The sequence below is a fragment of the Ptychodera flava genome, chromosome 20 (assembly GCF_041260155.1).
Source record: "Ptychodera flava strain L36383 chromosome 20, AS_Pfla_20210202, whole genome shotgun sequence".
Classification (NCBI taxonomy): Eukaryota; Metazoa; Hemichordata; class Enteropneusta; family Ptychoderidae; genus Ptychodera; species Ptychodera flava.
The window spans coordinates 14,118,018-14,145,470 of record NC_091947.1 but is presented as its reverse complement, the minus strand read 5'-3'; the positions used below and the strand labels follow the sequence as shown (position 1 = coordinate 14,145,470).

Below are 27,453 nucleotides of genomic sequence, written 5' to 3'. Positions count from 1 at the left end.
AGAAAGAAGTGGGTCATTTCCGTATCGTTAAGTGGCCCTAAAGTGACAGGAACTTGTCTGTTTGAGGGCGCACTAAATCGAGGTCAAGAGGCAAACAAGCGTCGGACGATACAACTACTCGTATATTTCAGCCAAGAAAACTTAAACCCGTGCAAGAGAAATGTGGTATGTTTCTTGGAATTTTAACAGTGTTTTATCATTAGTTTAAGTCAGACAATTTATTTTGAGTGGTGTTCACGCCTACTCCGCTCAGCAGTATGGATTGATCACTCCTTTGTTATCATTGTGCTTGCGAATGCGATCATCAAATTAAAATATTGGCATGCTTGCATCTCAATAAAGCAGTGTGAAATGTGTAAAGATGGTGTCATATAATCGATTATTTCGATCATGGACTTGGCTGGAATGTGTTTATATTCCGTTCAAGAAATTCATAACATCGAATCTAGGTTACGGAAGGAGTGGGAAAACCCGCATTGCTGCGGCGCATAAATGCATGTATTACCTCACTGAATATGGTAATTTATCAATTTCTACTGTACTACTAGGTAGAGACGTCGGTAAACATGAGTGATGGTGGAAAACAGGTGATATGGATCGCATCCAAGGACACCGATGGGAAGGCAGTAAAAGATGGGGTGAAAGAAGAGGAAGAACTGAATGATGAAGACAGTATCGAAGAGATTCTGGATGATGAAATGGAGGATGAAAGCAGGGGAGCTCATGAAAGCAGCGTGCTTGGTAACAATGAGGACTCCTCACCATATATTCTTACTCAGGCCAGGTTTCAGTGTAGCATGTGCCACTTTGTTGCATCTTGTCACCAAGCGTACACCGATCACATGAACATACACACAGGGATCAAACCCTACTGTTGCCAGTACTGCCCCTTCAGCAGTGCGTTTCGCAGCAGTCTCCTGCGGCATGTGAAGATTCACACCAACGCCAACGAGAAGCCCTTCCGGTGTGCACGGTGTTCGTACGAGAGCCGCTACAAGTGGAATGTGACGGTGCACATGAGGAAATGCCACAAGGATTTCTCAGACTGTCCCGTTAGCACGCCCTCGAAGTCGTCGCCAAGCCCACAGCAGCCTCTACCAAAGATCGGCAGTGTGTTTTCGGTGAACCCACCAATCTCTCAATCTTCAGAAGCTTCCTCAGAAATGAGTTCATCGCCAGAACCAACATATGCACCCATCAATGCTAACTCTTCCACTGAAGAGAGAGACGAAAGCAGACAAAAACAAACCCCAGCTGTGTTGCAGAGCCCTCCATCGACCGAACCTCAAGTCTTTCACTTTTCAAATTCGGTAACATCACTTAAGCAAACAGAGCTCGTCGCAGAAAAATACTACCAAATTCCTAATGACTCCTCATACTTGCCTAGGACGGCAGCGGCATTGAAACTTCTTCCAAGCATGTCAAAGTCTTTCGGTTTTCCTCAAATCAGAAATGTTCCGTACACGATAACAGCCCCACTGTCACACAACATGGCCGTGACGCCAATGTCCTCCTCAGTGCCACCGGCAGCAGAAATCTCCCCTGTCACGGTGGCCACGTCCACGAGAGACGCAAAATCTATCACGGACAATAGGCAAAGTCAAGAGAATCAGGCTCCTTTACAGAATGAGAGGCACAATGAAGAGACCAAATCTCAGAGTAGTTCATTGTCAGGCAGTCCCCAGCAGCAGGAGATACCAAAGGCAACTTTCAAATCTGAAGGGACTCAGACAGTCGAGCAAGACAGCTCTGGCTGCAGCCGATGCGAACTCATAGCCAAAAATTTGAAATCGTGCCCGCACTGCGGAACGCTCTTTTCGGACAATGTCATCTACACACTACATATGAGTTGTCATGGCAGCCGACATCCATTCCAGTGTGCCATATGTGGCTATGAGTGCAGGGACAAAATCGAGTTTACTTGTCACATTACCCGCAGTCAACACAAAAACTGAACTCTCTGCTGGCCAACTTGTGCATGAAACCGCCTGATCTCTGTTCAACTCAGCTTTATTGTGAAAGAGCCAGTGTACATTGTAATGGGATGCCATATCAAATACTGTATGAGATAATGATTATTATCAAATGATATTAGTAATTCCAGCAGTGATCAAATATTATATGACCCACCAACTCATCTCAGATTGTGAGAGAGCCATTCCATGGTCCAAAAACTGTAGGCAGTGATTTACTCATATCTTTCAACTATACAATCATGAGAGACATATGCATTATACGTTTTCATCAAATCAATTAGTAGTTTTTATAAGTATGATCCTTGTGAAAGATCTTTTAATTTGTATGTGTATGCGAAAGTAGGTGTACTCATTGGTCACAACTTTGATTTCTGACAATACTATGTTCTGTGTCATGATCTACTCTGGACCCGTCCATGTACTGTAAAATGCCGTGACGTTTGACCCGAAAACGCACTTTTTTAACCGTTGCATCAAGTGTGATGAACAGTGACCTCTGCATACCGTAGCATGCCATGAACCTTGACCTTTTGGTGACATGGTGTGTGATCTCTTTTATCCTGTACATGACGGTCAAGGATTGGCACATACCGTTCTTCATGGTCTAGAACTATTGTTTGCAGTATATTTTTTACCCAAATTATGATTGATGGAGTGTGCTGCATTGATTGACATATTATACAACTCAGATCAAGAGTAGAACAAGAATTTCTATGTAATTAATTTGTTCAGCAGTTAAGTTATTTATAGCTCATGAATGCAGAGATTCAAGTGTCACAAAGTTTACATATAGTGTTTCATGGCCAGTGTACAAGAAGTTTCCTTCTCAAAAACACAACACAATTCAGATGGCAATTATCAAATTCAAGGTCACATTGGTAGATACATTGTAGCTGTCACTTTCTCCACTGAAGCTGTAACAACGCTGAAACTAAAATGAGCTATTTAAGGAAAATAATGATACTTGTATTAACCAAGTAGTTTAGAGCGTATCATGGATGAGAAACAAGTGCAGTCAGTGTTGTGTTCTTTGTGTCTGTGTGGTCCCGGAGGTAGACGCAGAAAGCTGCAGCAATGCCACTGGAAAAATACATTTAGGTAGAATGCGCCTTGGGGACAGATAAAAGGACTTGCATGCTTGTACAATCTTTTAGTTTTACTTTTGCCTGTGTGAACTCATTTTAAATACCAGTGGAGCAAATAAAGTTGCAATAGTCTTAATTATGTGAAATTTTAAACTTTAATTTTTCACTGTTACCAGACTGAATAGCGGCCATTTTGAATTTCAAATATCAGTGATTTTATGTAATTTGTTTCTCTAGTTCCAAAATTTGCATGGTGGCCCCCCTGAATTTTATTCGTGATTGTGAAAGATTATTGCTTAAAAACTTTCTTTGAGAGAAAATTTGAGAAAAAGTGAAATTTAACACTTTCAAGTTTAGAGGCGCATACTACCTTTTTGTCTTGTGAAGTCTAGCAGCATTAATGTGAATGCTTTGTCAATATTTATCGTTATTTTTAACTGAACTGTACTAGTACAAATATTTTGTCTGAGTGTTTGTATCTTTATTTACTTTGACAAAATAAATCCTAGGGTATATTATGTAGCATAAATTAATTAAGTACACAAGTTACTTTCACGTTCATCTCTTTCATACCAAATCCATGAAGACCGTGGTGATAAAAAAAGAGTCAAATGTGTTCTAAGTCAGATTTAACTGTTTGCTAGGTTATTGGCAAAAGTGTAATTTCAGAAAACAAAAATCAGCAACACTCGTGTTGTGATCGAATTGACAGATGTGTTCCACAGTGAGGCTACCAACAATTCTCCATGATCCGCGCACACGGAGATCACTCACAGAACGGAAGCAAATTTCTTCTATACACAGAAAAGCCTTGACCATATTTCAAAATTCTGACCACATAGTTTTGATAATCATAATTTTCTTATTTCCCACTGTGAATAATGAGAAGATAAACCCCTTTAACCGCAGAAGAGATAGCAATTTTGTAATTTTGTCAACATACAGCCATACACAATATTTTCAAGGAAACTAAGGGAATGTCACATCTGTTTTGGCAAAAGAAAGGGTTTAAATTTCTTTTAATGTTCATGACAAAGGAAATTTGCATATCTGACAGGTGGTATGATGAGACCATCTTAGATGCTGTTACTTTCCTTGACAAGTGTACAATTTTTAGCACCTTCAAACATCGACTTCTTATTTAATTTAGTCTTGAATTTTAAACATCATAATCTTGGAGTATAGTTTTAACAGATAATCCTGAAATTGAATTCTAAATTTCAAATTGTTAAGAAACTGATAGAAGAATGCACAAATCAAGGGGAATTGTGGGTAGCCCCACTGTGTGTTCTGAGGGGTCAAAAAACCTACCAGTCTTTTAAAAGATGCAACGATGATGTCAAAGGAAGCTTATGGCATGATCATTAATTTAGCAACTACTGAGAGCTATGGGGTTGCAGTTTCCCTTCAGGTTTCAATGCATGACTCTCTGGTGATAGTTCATTTTCCAGTGTTACAGCATGGCTTCCTTTATAGTTACACTGAACTCATGTCCATATAGTTCATACCAGTACTATCACTTTTACTATTCATGTAAATCTCATTCATTGCCAAATGTTGCGTGCAGTTCTGTGTAAAGGGGATTTATTTCACCTTCTTTTGCTATTGTTTGATAACAGGGAAAAGTAAGTTCATGGGGATGCTCAATCCGTGGGTTTGAGAGTTTCCTCTACCCTTTAACCATGATGGTGTGGCCCAAACTCATTGTTATCAATGGTAATTGTGGACCTGTGAACAGGGAATGGGGTGAGCTGGTTAATGGATAGATTGTGATATTTTAATTAGACCTGTGCTAAAATGAGAAGTGAATGTGGTTATAATTTGTTCCTCTCTGGGTCTATGGACAGCCGAGTCACACGCATGACAAATGGACGCACATAGTGCTACCAGTCTTCAATAGTCCTTTTACCGGTTCCATGATGCAGTGCAAGCCAGGGAATACAAAGCATAAGTTACAAATAAACTTTTTAGCCGTAGGGTACACGCAGGGTATGTTACTCATAGAACTCTATGGTAGATTACACCCTGACCTATATTTTCATTGCTGATGGTTAGAATATACACGGAGCATTATTTGGCATTGCAAATTTGTGTCATTCTTCTATAACAATCTGTTGTACAACACAAATCTGTATGTTTTCATTGTTTGGAGTGTTTGTACGGTGTTTGATATAGCCACAGCAATGCATTGTGGGATAACTGGGAAAAGTCTATGAATGTGCACAAATTTGCACTTAGTGCCACAGTTATACCATGAAAACTATGTTCATGCATGACGCTTGATCACCATCCATACTAGTACTGTGTTTTGAAATAATTTTTTAAAATGCTCTCTCTACTTCTAACAAACTATTTCAACCATTGTGGGTTTCCTGAAAGTTTTTTTCTTTCTGACTGGTAAAACTGGCACAAAAAAATTCACCGGTTTGCGGGGGTGAGCAAAGCCACCAGCCAGAGCCAGATCTTTTGAGGTAAATTTTTGCTGCCTACATGCCTAACAGGCTAGCATAAATTAGGCAAGTAGCAAAATTAATCGGCATCGAATGAAATAGAGAACCACATTGCCTATAGGCAAAGCGAACAATGAGAATATGGTGTCAAATCCATGCCAAAATTACTAATTTCTATTTTCTTATTCTGAATTCAATTTTACAATTTGATGTCCTATTTTGAATTTGTTGTAATTTATTTCCCCAATTATTACATGGGTATAGAGGAATAGAATGCTTCTAATATGTAGGGTCATTGAGGTCACTGGAGATATTCACGACATAGAGGAAAAGAGGATGATACAAGTATCACATATCCAGTCATTATCACGTAATGCACCCAAGAACAGTCATGCATTTCGTTAAATAGAAATTAGTATCTTGTTATATTTTTGGGTTCTCAAGTTTCGTTGATTTAGGCAAAAATCTTCATGCCAAATGCATTTTTCCTCCTCACATTTTGCAGTTGGAAAGCAGGTAGCGAAACCATGAACTTCACAAAATTTAACAAGTCACCGTTTGGTAAATGGGAAGCAAGGCTGGGCTAGTAAATTTGTTTGGCTACTAGCCCTTGGGCTAAGTGACTCAAAAAATGATTTGCTCACCCCTTGGTTTGGCTGAATGCTTACTTTATCAACATAGTCTACTGATGGTGTCCATAGGCTAGAAAATCAGTATGTGTTCATTGGTCAACTTGATAATTTATATATATTGGATCACCTGATGATGAAGATTAAGTGTAGATTTGAATCTATAAAAACACTCTCTCAACAAAAATAATTTAAATACTCTTTATTCAGTCAGATCAGAAAAAACAGTGACATAGAGCATTGCAAAAAATCTGGTCATCTAGGAATATAATGAACTCCCTCTGTTAACTCACCCAAAATACCTTTGAGGAGAATAATTTGGCAGGCATCTGTTAGGAGACTTTATTGTCAAACGTGACACAAACACTGACAAAAGTATATGAAGAAATTATCAAGCAGACTTATCCGTAGAATACTGCTGTTGATATCACGAACAGACAAATCTCAAATACAAATCAGAAAAAAGACCACAGGCTATTTAATTTTTCATGTATGATATCTTTATTAAGCTAATACAAGAAATATGAATCCTCACTCTAATGTAAATGCCGATATTGTAGTAAATCTCATAGTATAGAAAATATTTAAAATATTTGCACTTACATGCAGTCATACACATCCTGTAATGTTTACAGTTTACTCATACTTCTGAATAAGATAACCCTGTAAATATATCCATGACCCTGTACCCATGACTACTACATTTCTTGAGGAAAATATTTACAAATGCCACACTTTATGACATATACCGTGTAAGTTTACTTGTGTAGTAAATAAATATTTCATAAGAGTTTTTCTACTTTTTATTATCTTTACCGGTACCATCAATAACGCTGAACACAGTTTGATCCAATCTCTTGCTGATATTCCTGGGTAACTTCTAACTTTTACATCCCATAATAATCGGCATTTGATTCAGTGCAACAATCCCTGATCTGCCTCCATGCAGTAAATAAATACTGTACTAATCAAATTAATGCCCTTGTTCTTTTTACATTTGATACCAGTAGAGTCTGCTGCAGAGCAAATCAAATTACTTCATTTATCAAAATTTGCGATCTCTGACTGGTGCTATTTTTAACAATAGAAAGCCAGATTATTAGTGATACAAAAGACCTATAAACTGAAAGGTTTCAAGATTATGGGGGAACCATAATGACTTGCTGTTCAGATTATGACCTCTTACTCCGTTTCTTGGGCCTCATCCTGGTTATCGGAACTCTCTGCCACACATCTGTATGCCCGGATGACATCACGGATGGGTGCCCTGCACATTGGGCAGTGTAACCCTTGACCTTTCAGCCTCAACCCGCAGGTCATGCACACGCACATGTGACCGCATTTGTACAAGACACTGTCAACACTCCTGTCCAGGCATATCAGGCAATGGCCGTCTTGAATTGGCTGGGAAGAGCCGCTGGGTACACAACTCTGTGCCTGGCTGTCCTCACCTGTAATGTAAAATCAAACAACATTCTAATGTATTGCTTCAACCATGTGTAAACTTGCTACTTCAAAGACACTGCCCTCATCCAAGTGTATGAAGTAGTCAAAATATCTTTAAAGTTGGATTTTTGTTTTAACTTCTTCCAAAAACCTGAAATTTCCTCCCTGATAATGCACATGCATTCATCAAATTACACCTGTCTGAAATTAGGGTATAAGAACACACGCCACTTACCAGTGCCTCTGACTGCAGCAAAGGCTGCAGCGACCTCTTGGCATATCGCTCTCCGTATGTCCAGCTGCATTTCAAAATTGAGTCTGATCATGTTCTTCAGCTCTTCTATTTCATGTCTCATTGCATCAAATGCTGCATTTGATACACCCTACAACAAAAACCCGGCAAAATAGAGTTTCAAGCATTCACTGATATTCAATGTTATGCATGTAATAGCACAAGATGTGGTCCACTTCAATTCAATATTTTGCATGTGCATTGAGTATTCTCTTGAAAGCATTTTCCGTAAGTTGACTAGGTTTCTACCATAAAAGGATAATTACGTAGCTGTAACTGAATAATAATTTTCATCTGAAGACAAGTACTTTTGTATCTTCATTTTCCTACAGTGTGTTGAAATACAATATGCATTGTTACTGTTGACATATGAATCTAGTCAAATGATGATGTTCATATTTATAATATTGATGTCAACAAAAAAGTGCCAAAAATGAGTATGATTTCCAAATAGTCTGTTTGAGAATAAAACGTATTTGTTATAATCTAGGTTTTATACAAAACTTCCGAGTATACATAAATTTAACCACCTTGATCTCCCACAACAAGTATACCTTATTATGTGAACATGATAACATCAAAATATGTAAATCAAAATGACATTTACCATTGAAGCCGTAGGACTGTCTCCAGTGGGAGTGGGTACGTGAATACCAAGGTTTGAGAAATCATTTCTGGTATGTTGTGTGCTGGATCGCAGTGACCTGACGAACTGTTCAACTCGCGGTCCATTGTTGTTCCTTGCTTGCAAGGTCTCCTGAAAAAGTGATCATATCATGATGGTAAGCAACTTGCCAGTCAAGAAATAATTCTCTAACCTTTGACACATTTTAAAAAAATACTCAACATTTTAGAAAGACAAAATGAGAACAAATTCATTTAAATTATGCAACAAATATTGCACAGAAAACTTCTTAACTACTCTATCGTACAAAGGTTTATGAATAAATTAACATAAACTGTAATTCACAGTTACAATCAGACGACTTTGAAATCTGATCTTCCTAGTCCTCACACCAATACCCTGGCTGGTATGACTGACATATGCTACACTCAAGCACAGCGGGTGGAGGCACTGTGGCTAGAAGTTAAGGTAGAATGCGCCTCGGGGACAGATATTCAGACTCTCAAACTTTTACAATTCTTTTCTGATTTACCACGTGCGGGGGCTTGATTTGAAGCTCTTGGTAAAAGAAATAATTTCTCTTTCTTAGTTTTTCGAAAATAGTCAATTTCATTTTTCCCTATAGAGTTAACACAGGAAAGGGTGATATTTTGAATTTCAAATATCAGTAAATCTTTGGTAATTTATTTATCTAGTACCAAAATTTGCAAGGTGACACTCAATTTTTATTCCTGATTTTGAAAGAGAACGGGTGAAAGTTTCCTTGAGGAAAGTTTGAGCAAAAGTTTAAGTCTTTCATTTTCGAGGCTCATATTACCTGAAAGCTGTTTTACAATTTACCCTTATCCTAGGGGGTATACATGTGTACCGTGAAGAGCACCCTAGGAGAGCCAAAAGAGAAATAGCATCTGCTATTCATTTGATGCACTCTATAGTACAGTCTCATTGTACCTGTAGTTCTGAATTAGAGTAGGAAAGGACTGAGACTGATGGACCATTATGACACAACTTTACTCTTCAAAATGACCAGATCATACCTACATACCTGTCAATATTAACTTTTTACTTATTTTCCTTCTGGAGCAGCCGATGAAAACAAATGTGCTTTATTGTGTAATATGCAATACCACCGACAAGCCATGAAATTTGTAATCCGTTTAATCAGAAAAACATACAAATTAAGTCTGTCTCTTTGTTTGCATATAGCCGGTGCATATATTAAACCTACCATTCATCATTTTTACTAAAATCCACAAATATTACCTGCAGGTGGACTTCAAGATGCCCTCTGAACTGTCCGTCCAAAGTTTGAGATACAAGTCTTCGCTGTACAAGCTCACTGATTTCACTGACAAGCTCTTCTCTCTGGGCCTGACGAAAGGCCTCCATAGAACTTACTTGAATTGACCTAAAATAGGAAAGAATGTAAGACATTAATTAACTTCTCACTTGGTTATATGGGCTTCTTTATAGTTTTTTTTAACACACAAGAGATATCACTGAATAGACAAATATGATTAAATAATGTTTGACACAGGCATTTGCCAATTAGTATCATGATCATTTGTCTTTTGGTTTTTCATAGTTACCCATTTTGACTTTCAGTCAACTAAACATGTTCATCACCCAAAAATTAACTTTGCTTACTGTCCCATTTCTTGATAATTAACATCAGTATCCTGAGTTTACAATTCATCTCTGATAACATTGATACCATTTTCACTTTGTTCTGTTCATTTTCTTTCAATCTGACTGGAAGAGAGCTAAGGCATTGTGCAATGACAAAGTTCAATCACTCACCGTTGTGGTGTATTTACGCTTGTCGTCTGTTGCCTTTGCAATGGGTTGAAACCCTGCATGGTAGGTGGAAGTACTGGTGGCCGCTGCATCTGTTGCCATGGTGGCAATGTTTGTTGCTGAGCAACGGGTGGTATTTGCATCATTGGTTGAGGTGGCATTCCTGGGTACATCTGTGGAGGATGTACACCGGGCATCTGTTGCCACTGATGTGCCATATTCAGAGATGGTCTTGGCACTGACGTTTGCTGCCACCACGGTGCCGGCTGATGGGCGATGGTTGGTGGAGTAAAGTGCCCTTGATGAAGAGGTGGCTGAGCCATTGGATACTGGGCAGGTGGTTGCTGAGCCATGCCAGGATACTGCTGGTATGCCATAACAGGTGGTTGAGGAATAGGTTGCCATGGAAACTGATTTTGTTCAAATGATGAGTGTGAACTAATTGCACTGGTGTAGCTTGACTGACTCATTGTATCCCAGTTGTCATCGGCAACAGGGGGCGCTGCTGCTGCTGCAGCCACTGCTGCTATTTCCTGTTGCCTTCTCACCCTGTCAGCCTCACGTTCTTGTCTAATGATAGTTCCGCGAATTGCATTTTCCAAATCACGTTTGAAGTCTGAACTCCTGAGTACAGACGTGACTGGTCTCCTTTCGATTAAGCCAGTTACTTCCAACACCATTGGGTCATCATCACGACGTTCTGGACGAGTGTAACTGCTCGGGTTCACTTGCTCTTGGAGAAATGTCTCTACTTTTTGGCGGGCATCTTTCCCTGTGACAGGTTTCTCACCATGTTGGAGTTTCCATAGTTCATACATCAATTCACTGCAGAGACAGAAAGGGAACAACTTACACTCTGAACCAATCTGATTAAAATCAGATGTAGAGTATGGCGACGTCTATACTTGCGCAGTGTTCTTGTAGTAAGAGGGGACAGTAAGAAAACACAGTGTATGCGTAAGTAGACGTCGCCCTACTCTACATCTGATTTTAATCGATTGTCCCAGAACTTACACTTTGGTCAAGGGCTCATTAGCTGAAAAGTTTGATGAATTTTTCAGTGTGTTTTCTGCTTGTAAAGTAAAGTTTCTTTTTTCTACTACAACACTCATGTCCAAGTGCATAGTGTTTATGTGTCGATGCAGTCTGTATGTATATAATGTCCAAGGTTATTCTTGACAATTGAATTTTACTACAGACTAATATCTATTTGTCAACCACAACATTGTGCATGGCTTGTTGTGTCAGCAAGCTTAACACTTTTTATTTCAACATAAGTAAGTTTTGGAAAATGATGAAACAACTTCTTCAGGATCTAAAATCCTTTTCAAGCCATCTTATGTTCATCTTTTTAGTATTCCTTATGCGATTTCACTGCATTTTGATAGTTTTTAATACATGATATCCTCAGACAATATGCAAATTTTTGAATTCGCTGACTGACATGCACATCCAACAACAGAAAATAGAAAATAGCAAAGGTGTAGCTTTATATATTATTACATGCCTCGATGTGAGTGCAAAATTGTGCATTGATTTGAATAGGAACATATCCGGGGAGTTAGCGGGCCGGTGAACGATGTACTGACCGGTTTCCATGGTTACCCGGTCCAGTGAAGCTCTTCGACGTTTTCGACGTCAAGGTACACGCTTTACGCTAGATGTAAAATATCCATGCGCGCACCGCTATTTTGACTTTCGTTAAAATCCATTTGATGCTGGTCGATAATGGTAAAATTGTTTGAAAAGGCAATTGCGGCAAGTTTTTCCCTCTTATTTGTGTCCCACCAGTGTTTTTCAAATGCAACCTAGCAACCGGCAAAGCCGGGCTGAGAGGTCCAGGTTTCTTCCTCCTCTCGACAATGCAACACGGAGAGCAAGAATTACCTAAGACTAGACCTGTACATATCCAAAAACTAGAAATGTATCCAGGGCCATGGAAAGCACTTGAAACAGAGTAGAGAAGAAACTTGCTAAAGATATATACAATACCTCCGTTGCTTCTGCACAAGTTTCTCCCACGTCGAGATCGAGTCACCCTCCGCTGCGCAAGCTGAGGCCTTTCCATGGCTCATATCAGCACTGTTTTCACATGCGCCAGCAGTTGCGTCTTCGTTGCACAGCCGTACCAGGTCCTCTCGGCTTGAGTTTGCAGAAGACGACGATGAACTGCACTGAGCTTCTGCCATGATGTAGGACAAGTCTGCACTTTCTTGGTTTCACTGATACTATCTAGTAAGTGACGGTTATTCTGTCGATCGGCTTTATATGAACGTGTGGGCGTGCTCGCTTATGAGTCATTCTTTGCCAAGGTACAGGATGACCTCATTTTCCTCTTCGAGAAAGTGACCTCACACCTTTCGTGGTCTTGCGATGATGTCACATCGAACGGTGATGATTGGTTCGTTTGTCGCTCACGTGATATACAGTGCTTTTCCGGTTCCGCTTTAGCAGACGACCAATCTGCCCTCGGGCACTCAGTCAAAATACACTTCTGAACTCTTGAAAAGTAAAAAATGAGTCTTGACGAACTTTTCGTCCAGATTCTCGAATCGGAACAGAAGGCGCAGGCCCGCCGAAGTTATTTAACTAAAAGTAAGTGGCCCAAATTAGTATCGATATTAAATGACTATGATCGATCGTCCTCCAGGCTCTATCGATATCGTGTCCGTGTGTTGTTCGCACTTGTTTGTACGTATGAGCGCGCCACGGAGAAGCTTGTTCTAGTCTACCTCCATCATACAGATAGATCGACGTGATTGAAAATTTGTATTTTTACATGTGTTAAACAAGGCTGGTTTATTTTGACACATTTTATCGAGTTTTCAATGTAAACGACAACACGGTCGGTCCCTCAGCTGCCTTCAGTCGGTCCTACTAATTACTGCCCGTGACTGCCCGTAGCTGCCTGAGGACTGCCCGAGAACTGCCCGAGCACTGCCCGAGGAAAAAGTGAGCCAAATTTCGCCAATTTTAACACTAGGCCAATAGGTTCAGTTTATATCATGCCCAGCCAACCAAAAATATCATTGATTTGGCGTTAACCTGATGTTTTCTCCGGCGGTTTTGGAACTCTGAAGACGGCCCCGCTCGAAGGACATCCGCCAGCTTGATAGTAAGATCATACCATTTAGTCCGAGAGGTGGTACAATAACCTCGCCGAGTGCGTACAGCTTGATAACCTACCACCCCTTGCACTGAATGGTATGATCTCACAATCAAGCCGGGGACGTCTTTCTCGTCGAAAGCCCGGCGTCTTTCGGGTTTTAAAGCCGCTAAAGAAAACACTAAATCAATGATATTTTTGGTTAGCCAGGCATAATATAAGTTCAAGCTATTGGCTTAGTGTTAAAATTGGCGAAATTAGGCCTACTTGCTCCTCGGGCAGTCCTCGGGCAGTTCTCGGGCAGTCCTCGGGCAGCTACGGGCAGTCACGGGCAGTAATTAGTAGGACCCGCCTCAGTCACTGTGAAAAAGTTGCACTGAAGCGCAAACCACAGACTGGAAGTGCTCTGCCATGACACATTCTTCTTCAAGTTTGTTAATAATTCACTTGATACAATATGTCTTTATATGTTGGGAATTTAATTAATTTTATACTTCCGATTCCAGTAAAAAATGAAACCGTTGAAATTCAAGAAATGATACGAGAGATAGCGGACGAAACAAAATCACTTAGAGGACACTTGGCAATCAAGGTATGGGTAGATTGAATAATAATTACATAAACTTTATTTTAAACTTATTACCTTCATCACTTTGCCATTTAGATGAATATTTAAGTTTGCAGATGACCAAGCATTGTATTGTGAGTGATTACTACTCGTGAAATTCTTGAATGCGAAATTCTTGTATGCATGTGAACCATAATACATTATGTAATCATGCTACAGTGTGGTTTCCTCGACGCGGAAAGCTTGCTCATCAGGCATGAGTCACAGGTTTTTGTAGCATTAAAAATATGCGCTGTGTCTTTGCTTGAATCCATTCATTTATAAATCCTTTCATCAGAAGTTATCTTATTGGGAAAGAAGACAACTATTTATATAAAGGTTTTTTCACAAACATAATTTACTTCACTTTTTGCAGTATCAAGTACTTGCTGAAGAAGAGCTGAAGATGAAATGGTTGAGCAGTAAAGAAAATGTCTTGCAACAGCAATATCGGGATTTGCTGTCGACAAAAGCTAAATATGACCAAAATCTAGTAAGTTGGCATTTGATATACATATGCTCAAAAAACCCTTAAAGAATGTGAAACTCCCAATGTGAAAGTTTTCCTTTTCTGAGATTTTTTGTTTTCTTTAAATACTGATTATTGACTTTAACAACTTCAATATGGTCACTCATCATACAACTACCAGTATATATGCCTTATTTTCCACAAAGTTTTCAGCAAAAGATACTGCTGAGCCTGCAGTTAGACATTATGTGATCTTTGTAGAAAATAACTTTGTTGTACCTGGATTATAAATTGCTGAGTTCTTTGTTCTGATTTGATAACAGAAAGAATCTATAGAAGCATCAAGCCAGGAAAACAATGACTTCTTGTTTGAAATTAGAGAGTTCTGTCAGCGGCATGACCTTTGTGGAAATGGTATAAAGATTCGTCAGGATGAGGCACAAGAGAAACTGCAGAAATTGATACAGGAAGAAGAGATTTTAGAGAAAGGTATTACCTCAAGATGAATCTTTAAATCAATTCATCTGCGTGTGTCTGAATAATTTATCAGTAATGATAGGGTATGTTTTGAAAATTAGATAAATGACACTATGGTTGAACTAGTTTTCATGAGATTTTGAAATGACCAATCTTTGCCTCATGCCATTATTCTCAAAATCATGTTCCTTTTTCCAATAACCAGTTATTTTATAATATCACATGACTTTCTTTTGTCTAAAACTGTCTGGTTTACTAGTAAACCTGTCAGTTCTAAACAAACAATGTCTGGTATCTTTTGGACTTCAGAATTTTACCATGAACTGTACGATTAAATTCTGTAAACCTCTCCATAGTTGTCAGCTTACTATTAGTGAAACATGGATTTTCTATTAGAGCTCAAGATCTTTGATACAGAAGTATAAGGCAACACGTATACTGTCAAATTCCTTTTTGCTTTTTTTACTTGAAGTCTTGCTATCACTAAAATAACTTTAGGATAGGCTACTTGGATAATATGCAAGGAATAAGTGTCAAGACACGGTCACACTGTTGTTTCAGAATTAGCAGAGTTTAAAAGTCATGAAGAAAGGGTGCAGTGTTTAGAGGAAGATAAGTGTCTTTTGGAGATGGAAATAGAAGATACAAAACAAAAAATACAAGGTATGCAGGTCCAAAATAACCTTCATCCTGGCAGCACAAGAATAAGCCTATCTAGTGGAGAACTATTGGTAAAAAAGTATAACTATATACATTCAAGGTATACTGTCACCTGTTCCAATTGTGCCACAGTTACCATGGAAAGAGAAAATCTAACCAATCACAGTTTTAAAGTGGGTGGCCACTTTTTAAAAACCGCCCTTACATACCAAGGAATGTCCCTTTGACCATACATGTATATGGGCATATTTAGATTACAGGTGACTGTATACCTTTAAACTCGTATCTACTATTGCTTGAATAAGCAGTAAAGACTTTAAGTTGACAATAGTATACAGACATTAAGATATCTTTAGTTATGGTGGTAGCATCTGATCTTACGAGGATGTCAATTTTTAGAATTATTCCCTCGGTAAATTCAGACACTAACATTCAAGCTGAGGCCTATGTTCCTGTCCTAATTCATAAATAGTATACCGAGTAATCATTAATATCCAATTTATACAAAAGGAAGTATGTCCTTGGAACAAGAGTGCACATGAGAAGGTGGTCAAATAAGGAGTAATCTAGGTATTAGTTGTCATGTTATTGTTACTCACCTTTGGTATGAATCACTATATCCATGCTCTTCAACCACCTTTTATTATGATTTTGCCTTTCTTATGAGGCTTAACAGAGCATTTCCATTCATGTTTTTAATATGGTAATTAATCATCTCTACCAGATTACGATTCTGAAATTTACAAGGAACATGCAGCCATCACTGCACTAGAAAACCAGAAGGCAGCAGTTGCTAAGAAACAGCAAACAGATCCAGAATTTCAGAGGTATGGCTCATTATAAAGTTAATTTATTATCACGGAAACATGGGTCAATTTTCGGAATCATCCAATCTGAATTGTAATGATCAAACATCTTTAAAAAGCAATATTCAAACATTTCTGATAATATGAATGTTTTGTTCTCTGAGTTACACATAAAAATTTGCTTATAATGAAGTTATTGGGAGATAGAGTGGAAAGAGAAATGGCATAATTATATCTTTCAAGGAGTTACCCAGGAATCTATGGAATAACATAGAAAGTGATGTAAATACGGGAATTGCTATGCATTTGAGAAAAGTTTCTGATCGCCAAGGTGAACATAACACCTTTAGTCTTTTTTCTTAAAAAGATAAATTCATTTCAACAAATTCGCAAATAAAACAAATCTACATAACTGTGAATGCGTTAAAATTACACCTTTAGTTGTGTATAGAGGTTTTATGCTAAACGCCATCTATATACATCTATGAAACTTGTTTTGGTTTTTTATATATTGTCTATAGAGGGCGCTGCCCAATTTTTTTATTTCATCTCATACCAGGCTGAGCTCATACTTGTGCAAGGGTGACTTAATTTGGAAGGGTCCATGCTCTCCTGGAAAGTTCTGGACATTTTACATGTAAAGCCTCCTGGAAAGTTCTAGAAAATTGATAATTCATCACCGATTGTGAAAACTGACAAGATTATCAGTTTTGATATCTTAAAAATGATAAGTCAAATGATTTAGTGGAAAAATAAGGTATGGAAAATGGTATTTTGAATCTCAAAATGTCCATGAAAATTGCTGAAAAAGTCCTTGAATTTTATGAGACTGGGTGTATGCACAGGCGTACGGAACGTTTCGTAGATTGTCGTCGGATGGGAAGTGACTGACACTGTGAGGCCGAAGACCGAACCTCGGTACTGTATAAGTATTACAAGGTATGTCATGAAAAATCGACCGGTGGCCCGAAACAAACGAAATAAAGCATCTACCTCAAAAAAAATTACATTGACTGGTCGGAAATACCTTCAAACTTTCAAATCTTTACTCTGGTTACAGCATTTCTTTCAAATCTGCCAGTTATGGGCGATAATTAACTGTCCGGCGAGTACTCGCACTTGCATTGCCACTTCGCCATTTTGAATAGCTTTTTTACTCCCGAAAGCCTTTGCGAGTGGACGAGTGACCCTGTGAAGAGTTTGTTTACAAATGTCAGATGGCGGGATTCACAAGCATAAACTTTCCCATGGTTTGCGTTGATTGCCTTGTTGCCAGATAGCTGAAGTTGTATTCACTGACAGTATAAAATTTACCTAACGGTTAACGGTTGAATTTAGTGGTTGTGGGGTCACGGGGTCACTCGTCCACTTGCAAAGGCTTTCGGGAGTAAAAAAGCTATTCAAAATGGCGAAGCGGCAATGCAAGTGCGAGTACTCGCCGGACAGTTAATTATCGCCCATAACTGGCAGATTTGAAAGAAATGCTGTAACCAGAGTAAAGATTAGAAAGTTTGAAGGTATTTCCGACCGGTCGATGTGATTTTTTTGAGGTAGATGCTTTATTTCGTTTGTTTTGGGCCACCGGTCGATTTTTCCGCGTCATACCTTGGGAATATTATACGCGGTACCGAGGTTCGGCCTTCGGCCTCACAGTGTCAGTCACTTACCATCCGACGACGATCTACGAAACATTCCGTACGCCTGTGGGTGTATGGACTGTGTTAATGATGTAGTTCTCACATTGAGCCAAACCTGTCTCAAATTTTCTACGAACAACGTACATCAATCCTCTGGATACACATTGATTTAATTAATTGCATGACTCTCAATGGTAGACTGAACTAAATCGCTGTCAATATGTCCATTACATTTTAATAAGATTAAAGTCAGACAGTCAAACTGACAAGAGAACTACTGAATTTACATAAATACATATATGAAAATCAAATGACCAAATACTTGTCATTCTCTCGTTTTTCTATGGGCAAAAATTAATTGCTGGTTTTTACAGAAAATTACGATATCATATAAAACACTTCAATGTTGAATTTACAAAAAGACTCCTGACAAATATTTAGTATTTAGCTTTGTTGTGATAGCACAGCGAGAATTCATCATCCGCACTGCTTCAATGAATAACGACAACTGCCTATTTACTTGCAACTTTATTGATAGTACAATTTATTTAAATTGTTCATTAGCTCATCTATAGAAGATAGATACCAAAATCAGAATGTTGTTACGATTTTTATCTTCTTGCAGATTACAAATGGAATTAGAGTCCTGCAAGTCAGACTCCATGGAAGGAATGTGTGAGGTGTACAGGTTAGAGCTCCAACAGCTACAACAAAAACAATGGCAGAAACAACTCAACAGATCACTGCAACAACCACAATCAAGTCAGCACACCTCAAATAAAAGACAGGTAAAAACAAACCAAATCTTTCACTTATGTAAAACTGCATAATCATTTTGGTCAATCTTTTGAATCTAAATTGCCCCTTGGGGAAATACGTGTGCGCATAATAACATTTTGAAATTCATGACTCCAAACACTTAAACAAAGGCGCCACAATCCACAAGGCATCAGTTATAAGTGCTCTAGTTTTGTCTACAACTTTGCAGATTCAGTAAATCTACTCAGTATTGGTATATTGGTATATATAACATTGACAACATTTTAGGACATTTGCTAGATAGTATTCTCGTTTACTTGACCAAGTCCTCGCTCTTTGATCTTTGAAATTAAGATAAAGCTGTATTATCAATTTTGTTGCTGTAATTCTTTACAAAACTCTGCACAGTGCTTTCCAGTTCATTGCATACAGTGATACTCTATCACATTAATGGTTAGTCGGAATTCGTAATCATGTCATTGACCTCAAAGGTTATATGTGACTTTATCATGAAACACTAGATGATCAGCTCACTGAGGGCAATTTTTAACAGATTTTAACCATTGCAACTATAAAGCAGCACATTGTTGTCATTCCTTGGTGCCTCATTTAATATTTCAGACAGTTCATAGCAGATCAGCTCGGGTAAACCCCTACCAGACAGAACATAACTCCTCAGTTGATGAGCAGTCATGTTCAGAAGCTGGGGAGCCTATGACTAAAAGTACAGGCGGAAGAAAATCTGAAAGACAGCAAAATGCTATCTCTAGAAATACAGGCCAACACAACAAAAATAAATCAACAAATATGGTACTGCAATCCATGTAAGACAATTTTCATCTTGTTACAAGCTTTGTGTCTTAGCAGTTTTCCTTTTCTCGGGGGCAGTGGTACAGGTTTGCTGTACAAAAGCTGCCACACAAGAAACCTATAATTATGCTTCTGAGTTGGTCTACAGACCATATATGTCACTGACTTCTTTGATGCAAACTAATGCTAATGGGATATTACTTGTTCCTTTACTATGTCATTCAAAAATCACATTTTGTGTTTTATTTCTTCTTTCTAAAAACAGCCTGCATACAATGATGCAATGAAATAAACTTTTGCTATTCTTATCACAAAAAAATAATCGGTTGCTCTAAACTGAGGTGGGTTTGTACAAACTTTGATGGTCCATATTTCTTTTCAGAGCCTGCTGTCAGTTGAGTACCAAATATACTCCTTGAGTTTTTTATGCCCCGCAATAACATGTACACTTCCGCTATATTTTCAGGTACCTGAACCCAAGAGCCAAGAAAGTTCATTTCAAGAAGTAGCAAATAAATTGTGTTGGTTGAAGGTCGTGATGAACATGCTGATATTTACAACAGACAAGAAGCCTTGTTCATCAAGGCTGATATATTATCCATATTGCCATGGCCCATGTACCATCATGGGTTGTTACTGGTGTGTCCTCAAGTTTTCTGTTGACAAACAGCTGCTTTACTCTCAACTCACAAAGGCATTGGTGCTTTTTTTACTTTCAGTTCATGAAAATATAGGACAAGCAAGCTCTTGCAACTATAAGGGAGTTTGTGGTAAAAAAAATGGCGAGTCATTTTCTCACTCTGACCCAGTGAGATTTGTAATGATTGGTTAGATCAGACAGTGATGTAACTCATTTGTATTGAAAAAGTGTGATGAAATCGTTTGATGGGACTTGCATTCTGCATTGAGCACATGAGTGACAACCTATACTCTTGCAGCAACACTAAATCAGCATAGTGAGATACCGTCAAAAAGTGTACGCTGAGAGACTAGACCTAGCCTCATGATAAAGCTTTTCAAGAATTATTTTTATTTTCTCAAAAATATTCAGGTTAACAAACATCTGATACCATTTATTACATGTGTCAGTGGTTTTATAAAAAGAGTAGCGAAAATGGAATTATTTTCTGTACATTCAAAAAATCAATAAGATATAAAGCTGTTATTGTCGCCATTACCATGCTCTCATTAAGTGTTACATACAATCCTGATCAAAATATATCTTCATCAGCATTCCAAATAGGATCACATTTGTTCAATTTTCACTTAAGGACAAATTTGTTTTCATTATATAGTCTGTAAAAAGAGATCCTTCCTTGAAAAGTCTATAATACTAAATTTGTACCAGTGAACCTCACTGAAAATAATAAGAATTATTCCAAAGATTAATACCACCACTGAGTAGTACCCTTGAATTGTCTAAGTTTCTTCAATGTACCATAAATGCAAAAAGCTTAACATGAGAGAGACTGCTAAAGGTAGTATGCACCTCGAAAGAGTAAAACTTAAACTTTTACTCAAGCTTTCCTCAAGTAAACTGTAAACCATTCTCTTTCAAAATCAAGAATAAAAAGAATAAATTTGAAAAAATTTGAGTCCGAATATCTGTCCCAGACTGGCTGAGGTGCATTCTACCTTTAAAGGTATACAGTCACTTGTAATTTAAATATGCGCATACGTGGTCAAAGGGGCGGCATTCCTTGGTATTCAAAATGCCCATGTGAGGGCACTGTTTTTAAAAAAGCGGCCATCTGCTTAAAATCTGTGATTGGTTTTTCTCTTTCCATGGTAAGTGGCAAAATTGGAACAGGTGACAGTATACCTTTAAATAAAACAGATCTGTACTACTCTAAGACACTGCATAACAACACCTATTTACTTATGAACCTATAATGGGTCAACCCATTACCTATTTCTTGGTAAATCATTTTATAACGTGCCTGCACGGTATTACAAAAAAAGAATCCCACCAGTTGGACTGTCACCAGTACATTTTGATCAGTCTACACAGTAACCCTAGATGTAAGAATTAATCAATACATGTTGTTTATACCACTGTACTCAGTTTCTGCCTACAACTGCATGTGTCCTTGATTTCAAAATTTCACTTGATCTGTCTGATGATATCTGTGTCGCTATGTACAGTAATAATTCAAGTACATGTCAGTCTGTACCATCAAAAAATAAATGTATCAAGTTTTTAGCAGATTTGCAAACCTGGTTCTCCAATGTAAAACTATACATGTACACAATCTGCCTGTCACAACTTAAACATAATGCCTTAATATGCACATTATAAAATCTACTCAATACACAATTAATACTCTTGCCATTCTCAGTATGTTGTATATATTCAAGTTAAAAAAACAACCATATTCATTGTATGTTCTTCACTATATTTTTTCAGTATTACTAGAAACAAACCTAAAAGCCATTGGTTCGGTTGACATTTTACAACTAAAAGCTTCTGATATTGGGTAAACTATTATGTTCACAATCTTTATGTTACAAATGAATCCTTGATAATTTTGTTGTTGCTGTTTCGTTTTTTTGGGGTTTTTTTCATTCACACCATCCATAACTCCAATCATTGTACAATTTACCATTAAAAATATAGTCACTGAAACTTCAATATTCTATAACTTATGTCTTCATAATTGACCCCCTTTCACCCCCAGTTCCCCATAATGGATCAACCTACCCCATTGCAGCAATAGGAGTGCTCCAAATTCTGCTGGTGAAAGGGTTAAACTACTGAAAAACAACAATACAGTGAGCATGAAGGAAGTGAGACTGCCAAGCAAATATTGAACCACAATTGAAGGTAACTTCCTGGTATTCACCAATGAGATATTGCCAAGTGAAGGCTATATAATTGCATATCACAATGCTACTATTGTTTCTCATGGCATGTAATCATTGTGGAGTTTCAAAAAATGGTCTATCATTGTATCAATACATTATACCGGTATAATTATACAGTGCAAAGAGCTTGAAGTACACACTTGAAATTTCTAAGAGAAACCAGAGATATTTCATCTGCCTTGACTGTTGATGACGTTGACAAAAATATCGGTATTGCAAGTGAAGAGAGGATTCAACACTGCATTTTCTTGTTTTCCTTGAGAAATTATATGACATAATTTTAGAAAACATTCACCTCTAGATTTAATGCAATTTCCAGGTTTTCCCATGAAAGAAAGTGGCATGAACTATACAGGTACACAGCAATGACAGAAGCTAGCTGAAAAATGTATGATTATGAAGACCAGAGACAATGTTTTTTGTGTGTGTTTGAAGAGAAAATACAGGATTTAAACTGTTAACCCTAATCTGAACGGTCCCACTTCCACCATTGATAACAATGGATTTGGGCTAAAACATGGTGGTGAAAGGGTTAAACCAGACTACTACTGGTCGTCTTCCAACATAATACGCTGTGTCAATGTCATCGGTTTTTACTGAATTTGAGCAAGCCTTGTGCGAGGTTGTAACTACAGTGTCATACCAATCTTTCACCTACTCTTTCCTGTACTACCTACGTAAGTGTGGCCACCTTACTGAAAGTGCACTATCCAAAAGTGGTGTTGGGAAAAATAATTTTGGACGTCCAAAATAACTAGAATCAAGGTAATCTACTACTCCTGAACCTATTTTTGTAATTGTCTTGTATTCTTTTTCTGTGAAACAGGTCCAAAGGACTACTTCAATTGTTAATCATCACTTGTCTGACCATATGCAACAGATACTGACAGAGAATTTGATAGGTTCTAAACAGTAGAGGAACAGTGTTAAAATATTTCAAATTGGAAAAAGGAATAGGTGAAAACAATTTTCGCTTTAACTCTTTGAACCCTGTTCAGAAGTAAATCTTTAAATAATGTCATTAGTCACCAGGAAATTGCAGTTCAAATGAAGAGGGGGCTTTGGAGTATTTTTGTTCACCCATGGTGTGAGGTATATTCAGCTCATATCAAATCACTTGGAACCCACATGTGGTCTATTTACTGTATCAGTAAGCAGAACCTGATGGTATATATACACTATACAACATTGTAAAAAATTAGAGTCTTTGACTTTCAAAATTTGCTCCATACATACTGGATTTCAATTGGCATTACACTTTTATCACTGATACTGCTTAATAAAAATATTGTCTGAATTGCTTAAAAATACTTTCAAAATCATATGTAAAGGAATAATAAAAAGGTACTTGTTATGAGATAAAAAGCATAAATTTCACATGTGTAAAGTGATTCTGCCAGAAACTGCAACACTAGATGCAAGTACTTGACACAAATGTGATCTGAATTTCTGTTTGCAGGCAAAACATCTCACTCTTGATGCTATATTTTATGACAAAGTTGCAATCGTGATTAAGTAAAATAATCATATTGCAGCGTCAAATACACTCTTTGCAGTAATATGTCTCATAAAAATGTTTCACAAATGTGGTTTTCAATTGGTTATTAAAATGTAAACAAAAGTGAAAATTGTATTGCCGTGAGAGGATTGCATACTTGATCATTTGGTGGATAAAAAGAGAAACTATCCTGTACCTCCTTTTTCAAAGTAAATGTATTCACATGTTCTAGCACATTCTTTACAGTTAAAAGACAGGTCTCCATCATAATTCCAGTTGATTGTTGTTCTTAAAATATACCAGCTGATGTGGCATATGTACATGAACTCTGAACAAACAGATAACATGTCCTATTGTGTATGTTCAGCACTACTATACATCACAACCAAATACATTAAAATCATATATATGTAACTCTTTCAAAAGATACCCTCACGAGAGGTCTCACAACTATTGAGAACTTCTGATTGTGTGGTGCACTGTGAAACATTTTACGTTTCCTTCTCCTATTAGGTCAAACAAACATGGTATAAAATTTACACAATCACTTATAAAACAACCTTCCGATGTACAAGCAGAAGACAGAATGAAGAATCTTGCTGAATGAAATGCACCAAGGATTTGATTATAATTCATGAATTCAAACGCTGCAAACATTGCCTCTGTATGCATAGGGTTATTTTCAAACACCAGAAACATTCTTGCAAAATCATTGCCCACCCATCCTTCTGAGTAATAAACAGAATCTAAAAAGTGATGCTTGCATAGATGTCAACTTTTATGATAGCTTCTCTATTAAAATCTGTTAAGTTACTGAAGTCTAACATGCACAGTAGTAATTAACTCTTTGCACCCTGTTTAGCTGAAACTCTCTACATTGTGTCAAAGGTTATCATGAATCAGAGTTCAAAGGGTTAAATTTGACCTGTGCACCTCCCGCTCATTTCCCAGTACATAGGTCCACAATCACCACTGATAACAATAGTTTTGGGCAAAACCACCCTCGTGAGAGGGTTAATACATTGCCTTGGTAATGATTTCCACAAAGTAGTCTCTCTCAGCATCTGGTGAAACTGATCTCAAGTGTGACAGACATCGACAGCACCAGCAAATGAATATGTCCCCCAGGCTATCATTTAATCTCATCATAGGTCTTGAAACCATCATTGAATGCCTGTCTGTTCCCAGTGATATGAACCGATGCATAATCATACGGATTATCGTCAGTAGTTCTAATGTCAAAGCTGGGTGCAGGCACTGACTGGCTTTGGGACAGTTTCGTATGAGTGAAATATCCTTCTTCATCCTGTTGTAAATCGATGGGATCCATCGTACCTCGCGCACTCTGTCTGACAGTTTCGTACTGCCCTTCGTAATCATCCAGCGTCTGCAATTGGCCAGCATTTTGGCTGCTTATGCCTTCCAGGGTGTCATATGGTGAAGACAGATTATCTGACGCTGGTGTTGACTGTTTCTTTTTCATTGGGTTCAGTTCAAGGTGGTCATATTCTGCAGATAATATCGCCATTGCCGGTTTGCCTTCCAGAATAGCTTCTTCATAAGTGTCTTCTAGGGTAGCGGCTCCCTTGGGTACAGCATAGTCCTCCTGATCTGGATTGAAAGTGCTCTCCAAGTGAATATTCGTCATGCGGCCTTCGTTTTTCCATGCTCCTTGCTTGTCTTTAGTTTCTGCATATGTGATATCTTTGCTGTCAGGGCCTTTGATATTTTTCTGAGCGCCCACTGGTTTACTGGGGACTGGTGGCTTCTTCTTAGTACCTGGATCAGACTGTCGCCTGAAGGCTCCTGACTGCTCCAATTCTGCAGCAATATGACTGACTGGCCTGGCTTTCATGTCGGGGCTCTGGGTAGGCACAGCTAGGCCAGCTGGTACTGGTGGCAGACTACGCTGAGGTGGTACACCGGGAACCTGTGACCCTGATGGTGATGTTGAAATGTGGCTGGTCTGTGACTGTAGACCTGTGTAACCCCCTGTAGGAACAGCCTGAGGGTGAGTGTACCCGCCTGGAGGCTCACCCGGCGGAGGGTCTCTAGGATTTGGCGGCAAGCCCTTTAATTCCCTCACGCTGTTGTCAACAGTGAAGAATATGTCATTACCTTCGTAGGTGCTGAATTCAAAAACACCAGGTCCAGAATCACATCTTCGACCCGCCTCAAAGGAAAACATGGTGCGATCTCTGCCATACCTTCTTAGATATTTATAAGGCCATACATGTAAGGTTTTTGAAGATTCTAGATCCACGAGAGCAATGTTGACAGAATCTAGAACCAGTTTGTAGTCACCATGCAATTTCAACTCTGATGCCTTTTCTAGAGGTTTTATTGTGACTTGGAAAGAAGTCTCTGCAATGAAAAAAGAAGAGATGAAATTAGTCATAGAAACAGCAGCTTTAAGATTTCTGGCAGCTATTGCAGCAGCAGATGGCACAATTGATACTGTACATCAAGATAGACAAAGCTACTCTAAGTCTGCAATCTGATAACAGTTGGTCTATTCTTGTGAGCATTGTAGTAGATTTCGTTATACAAAAAAATTTCTACATACGGTACTTGTACAGTATCATGGACTTATTGAGATTTACTAGCTGCCTTATCTCTTGAAAATTTTTGAAATCAGTACCAAGATTAATTCCAGTATTGAGAGTGTACAACATTCTAAAATGGTACATACAGACTCATGGTTAAAAATGTACCTGCAGCCAGTGCCTTCTATTAAATAAGGTACATGTAATATGTGCCTAGAAACAAAGTGTTCAACATTTTGTCAAAACTGTCGTCACGGTAACTTTAAAACCATTCTCTTTAACGATCAAGAATAAAACTCACAGTCAACAGAATGCTTTTAGCAATGGGGATATTCTGTGATAATGCTACATATATGAAAAAACTTCATTTCCTCCACAAGCTTCTAAATGAATCCATACAAGTAAACTGATCAGAAAATGTTGCAAAAAACTGAGGTATGTTCTACTCTAAAGCCAAGTTGCAGTCCCACTGATTTGAGAGCGTTCTTCTTGACAAATGTGTTGAAATATATCAACTATGTATTGTGAGGAACTCGAAGAAATGTTAAGACATGCCTCTTTTAACTTGTAACAAAGTTCTAGCTGGAGTTTTCAGAAATCTTAAAAGTTTGAGGGCAGTTAGCAGTAGTTGACAAGGTATGACACTGAAGTACTGTACATGTGTGTGCGACACCTTTGATTTAGTAATTTTAGATGAAAGCAGTATTATATTATTCTGGAAACAAAATTAGGAATACAGTGTTAAATGGATCAACTTCAAGGAAACAAGTCTTTGTATCCTGCCAGATTTATGGTGTGTAAAATGTCCTGTTGTGGAGTGAACAAAACCCTTAGGTTCGGAAAATGGAAGTCACTTTTTACATGTGGTAATTTATTTCTAATATGCAAAAATTAGCACAGCAACCCTGGACTT

General features: G+C 38.1%; 4 protein-coding genes across 4 annotated transcripts in view; 2 read left to right on the top strand and 2 right to left on the bottom strand.

Moving 5' to 3' along the window:
- Positions 1-33: 33 nt before the first annotated feature.
- On the top strand, positions 34-3,590 carry LOC139120104 (zinc finger protein Pegasus-like). Its single transcript, XM_070684194.1, has 2 exons — positions 34-165; positions 549-3,590. Exon 2 carries the CDS (start codon positions 567-569, stop codon positions 1,953-1,955), a length of 1,389 nt encoding a protein of 462 aa, XP_070540295.1. The 5' UTR covers positions 34-165; positions 549-566; the 3' UTR covers positions 1,956-3,590.
- Positions 3,591-6,617: 3,027 nt separating this feature from the next.
- On the bottom strand, positions 6,618-12,683 carry LOC139120100 (uncharacterized). The gene is made up of 6 exons (XM_070684188.1): positions 12,293-12,683; positions 10,304-11,125; positions 9,767-9,911; positions 8,486-8,635; positions 7,822-7,969; positions 6,618-7,591 (listed from the first exon to the last, which is right to left on the bottom strand). The coding sequence occupies exons 1-6, from the start codon at positions 12,487-12,489 to the stop codon at positions 7,323-7,325; spliced, it is 1,731 nt and encodes a 576-aa protein (XP_070540289.1). The 5' UTR covers positions 12,490-12,683; the 3' UTR covers positions 6,618-7,322.
- Positions 12,684-12,741: 58 nt separating this feature from the next.
- On the top strand, positions 12,742-21,352 carry LOC139120102 (coiled-coil domain-containing protein 172-like). The gene is made up of 9 exons (XM_070684190.1): positions 12,742-12,895; positions 13,913-13,998; positions 14,390-14,506; positions 14,806-14,971; positions 15,521-15,622; positions 16,344-16,446; positions 18,688-18,850; positions 19,443-19,645; positions 20,098-21,352. Exons 1-9 carry the CDS (start codon positions 12,817-12,819, stop codon positions 20,138-20,140), a joined length of 1,062 nt encoding a protein of 353 aa, XP_070540291.1. The 5' UTR covers positions 12,742-12,816; the 3' UTR covers positions 20,141-21,352.
- The window catches only part of LOC139120101 (docking protein 1-like), a 22,702-nt gene continuing 15,887 nt past the window's right edge, over positions 20,639-27,453 (bottom strand). Inside the window, exon 3 of the mRNA XM_070684189.1 lies at positions 20,639-26,358. Coding sequence (XP_070540290.1) covers positions 25,127-26,358 — 1,232 coding nt within the window. The 3' untranslated portion in view covers positions 20,639-25,126. The remainder of the gene's footprint in view (positions 26,359-27,453) is intronic.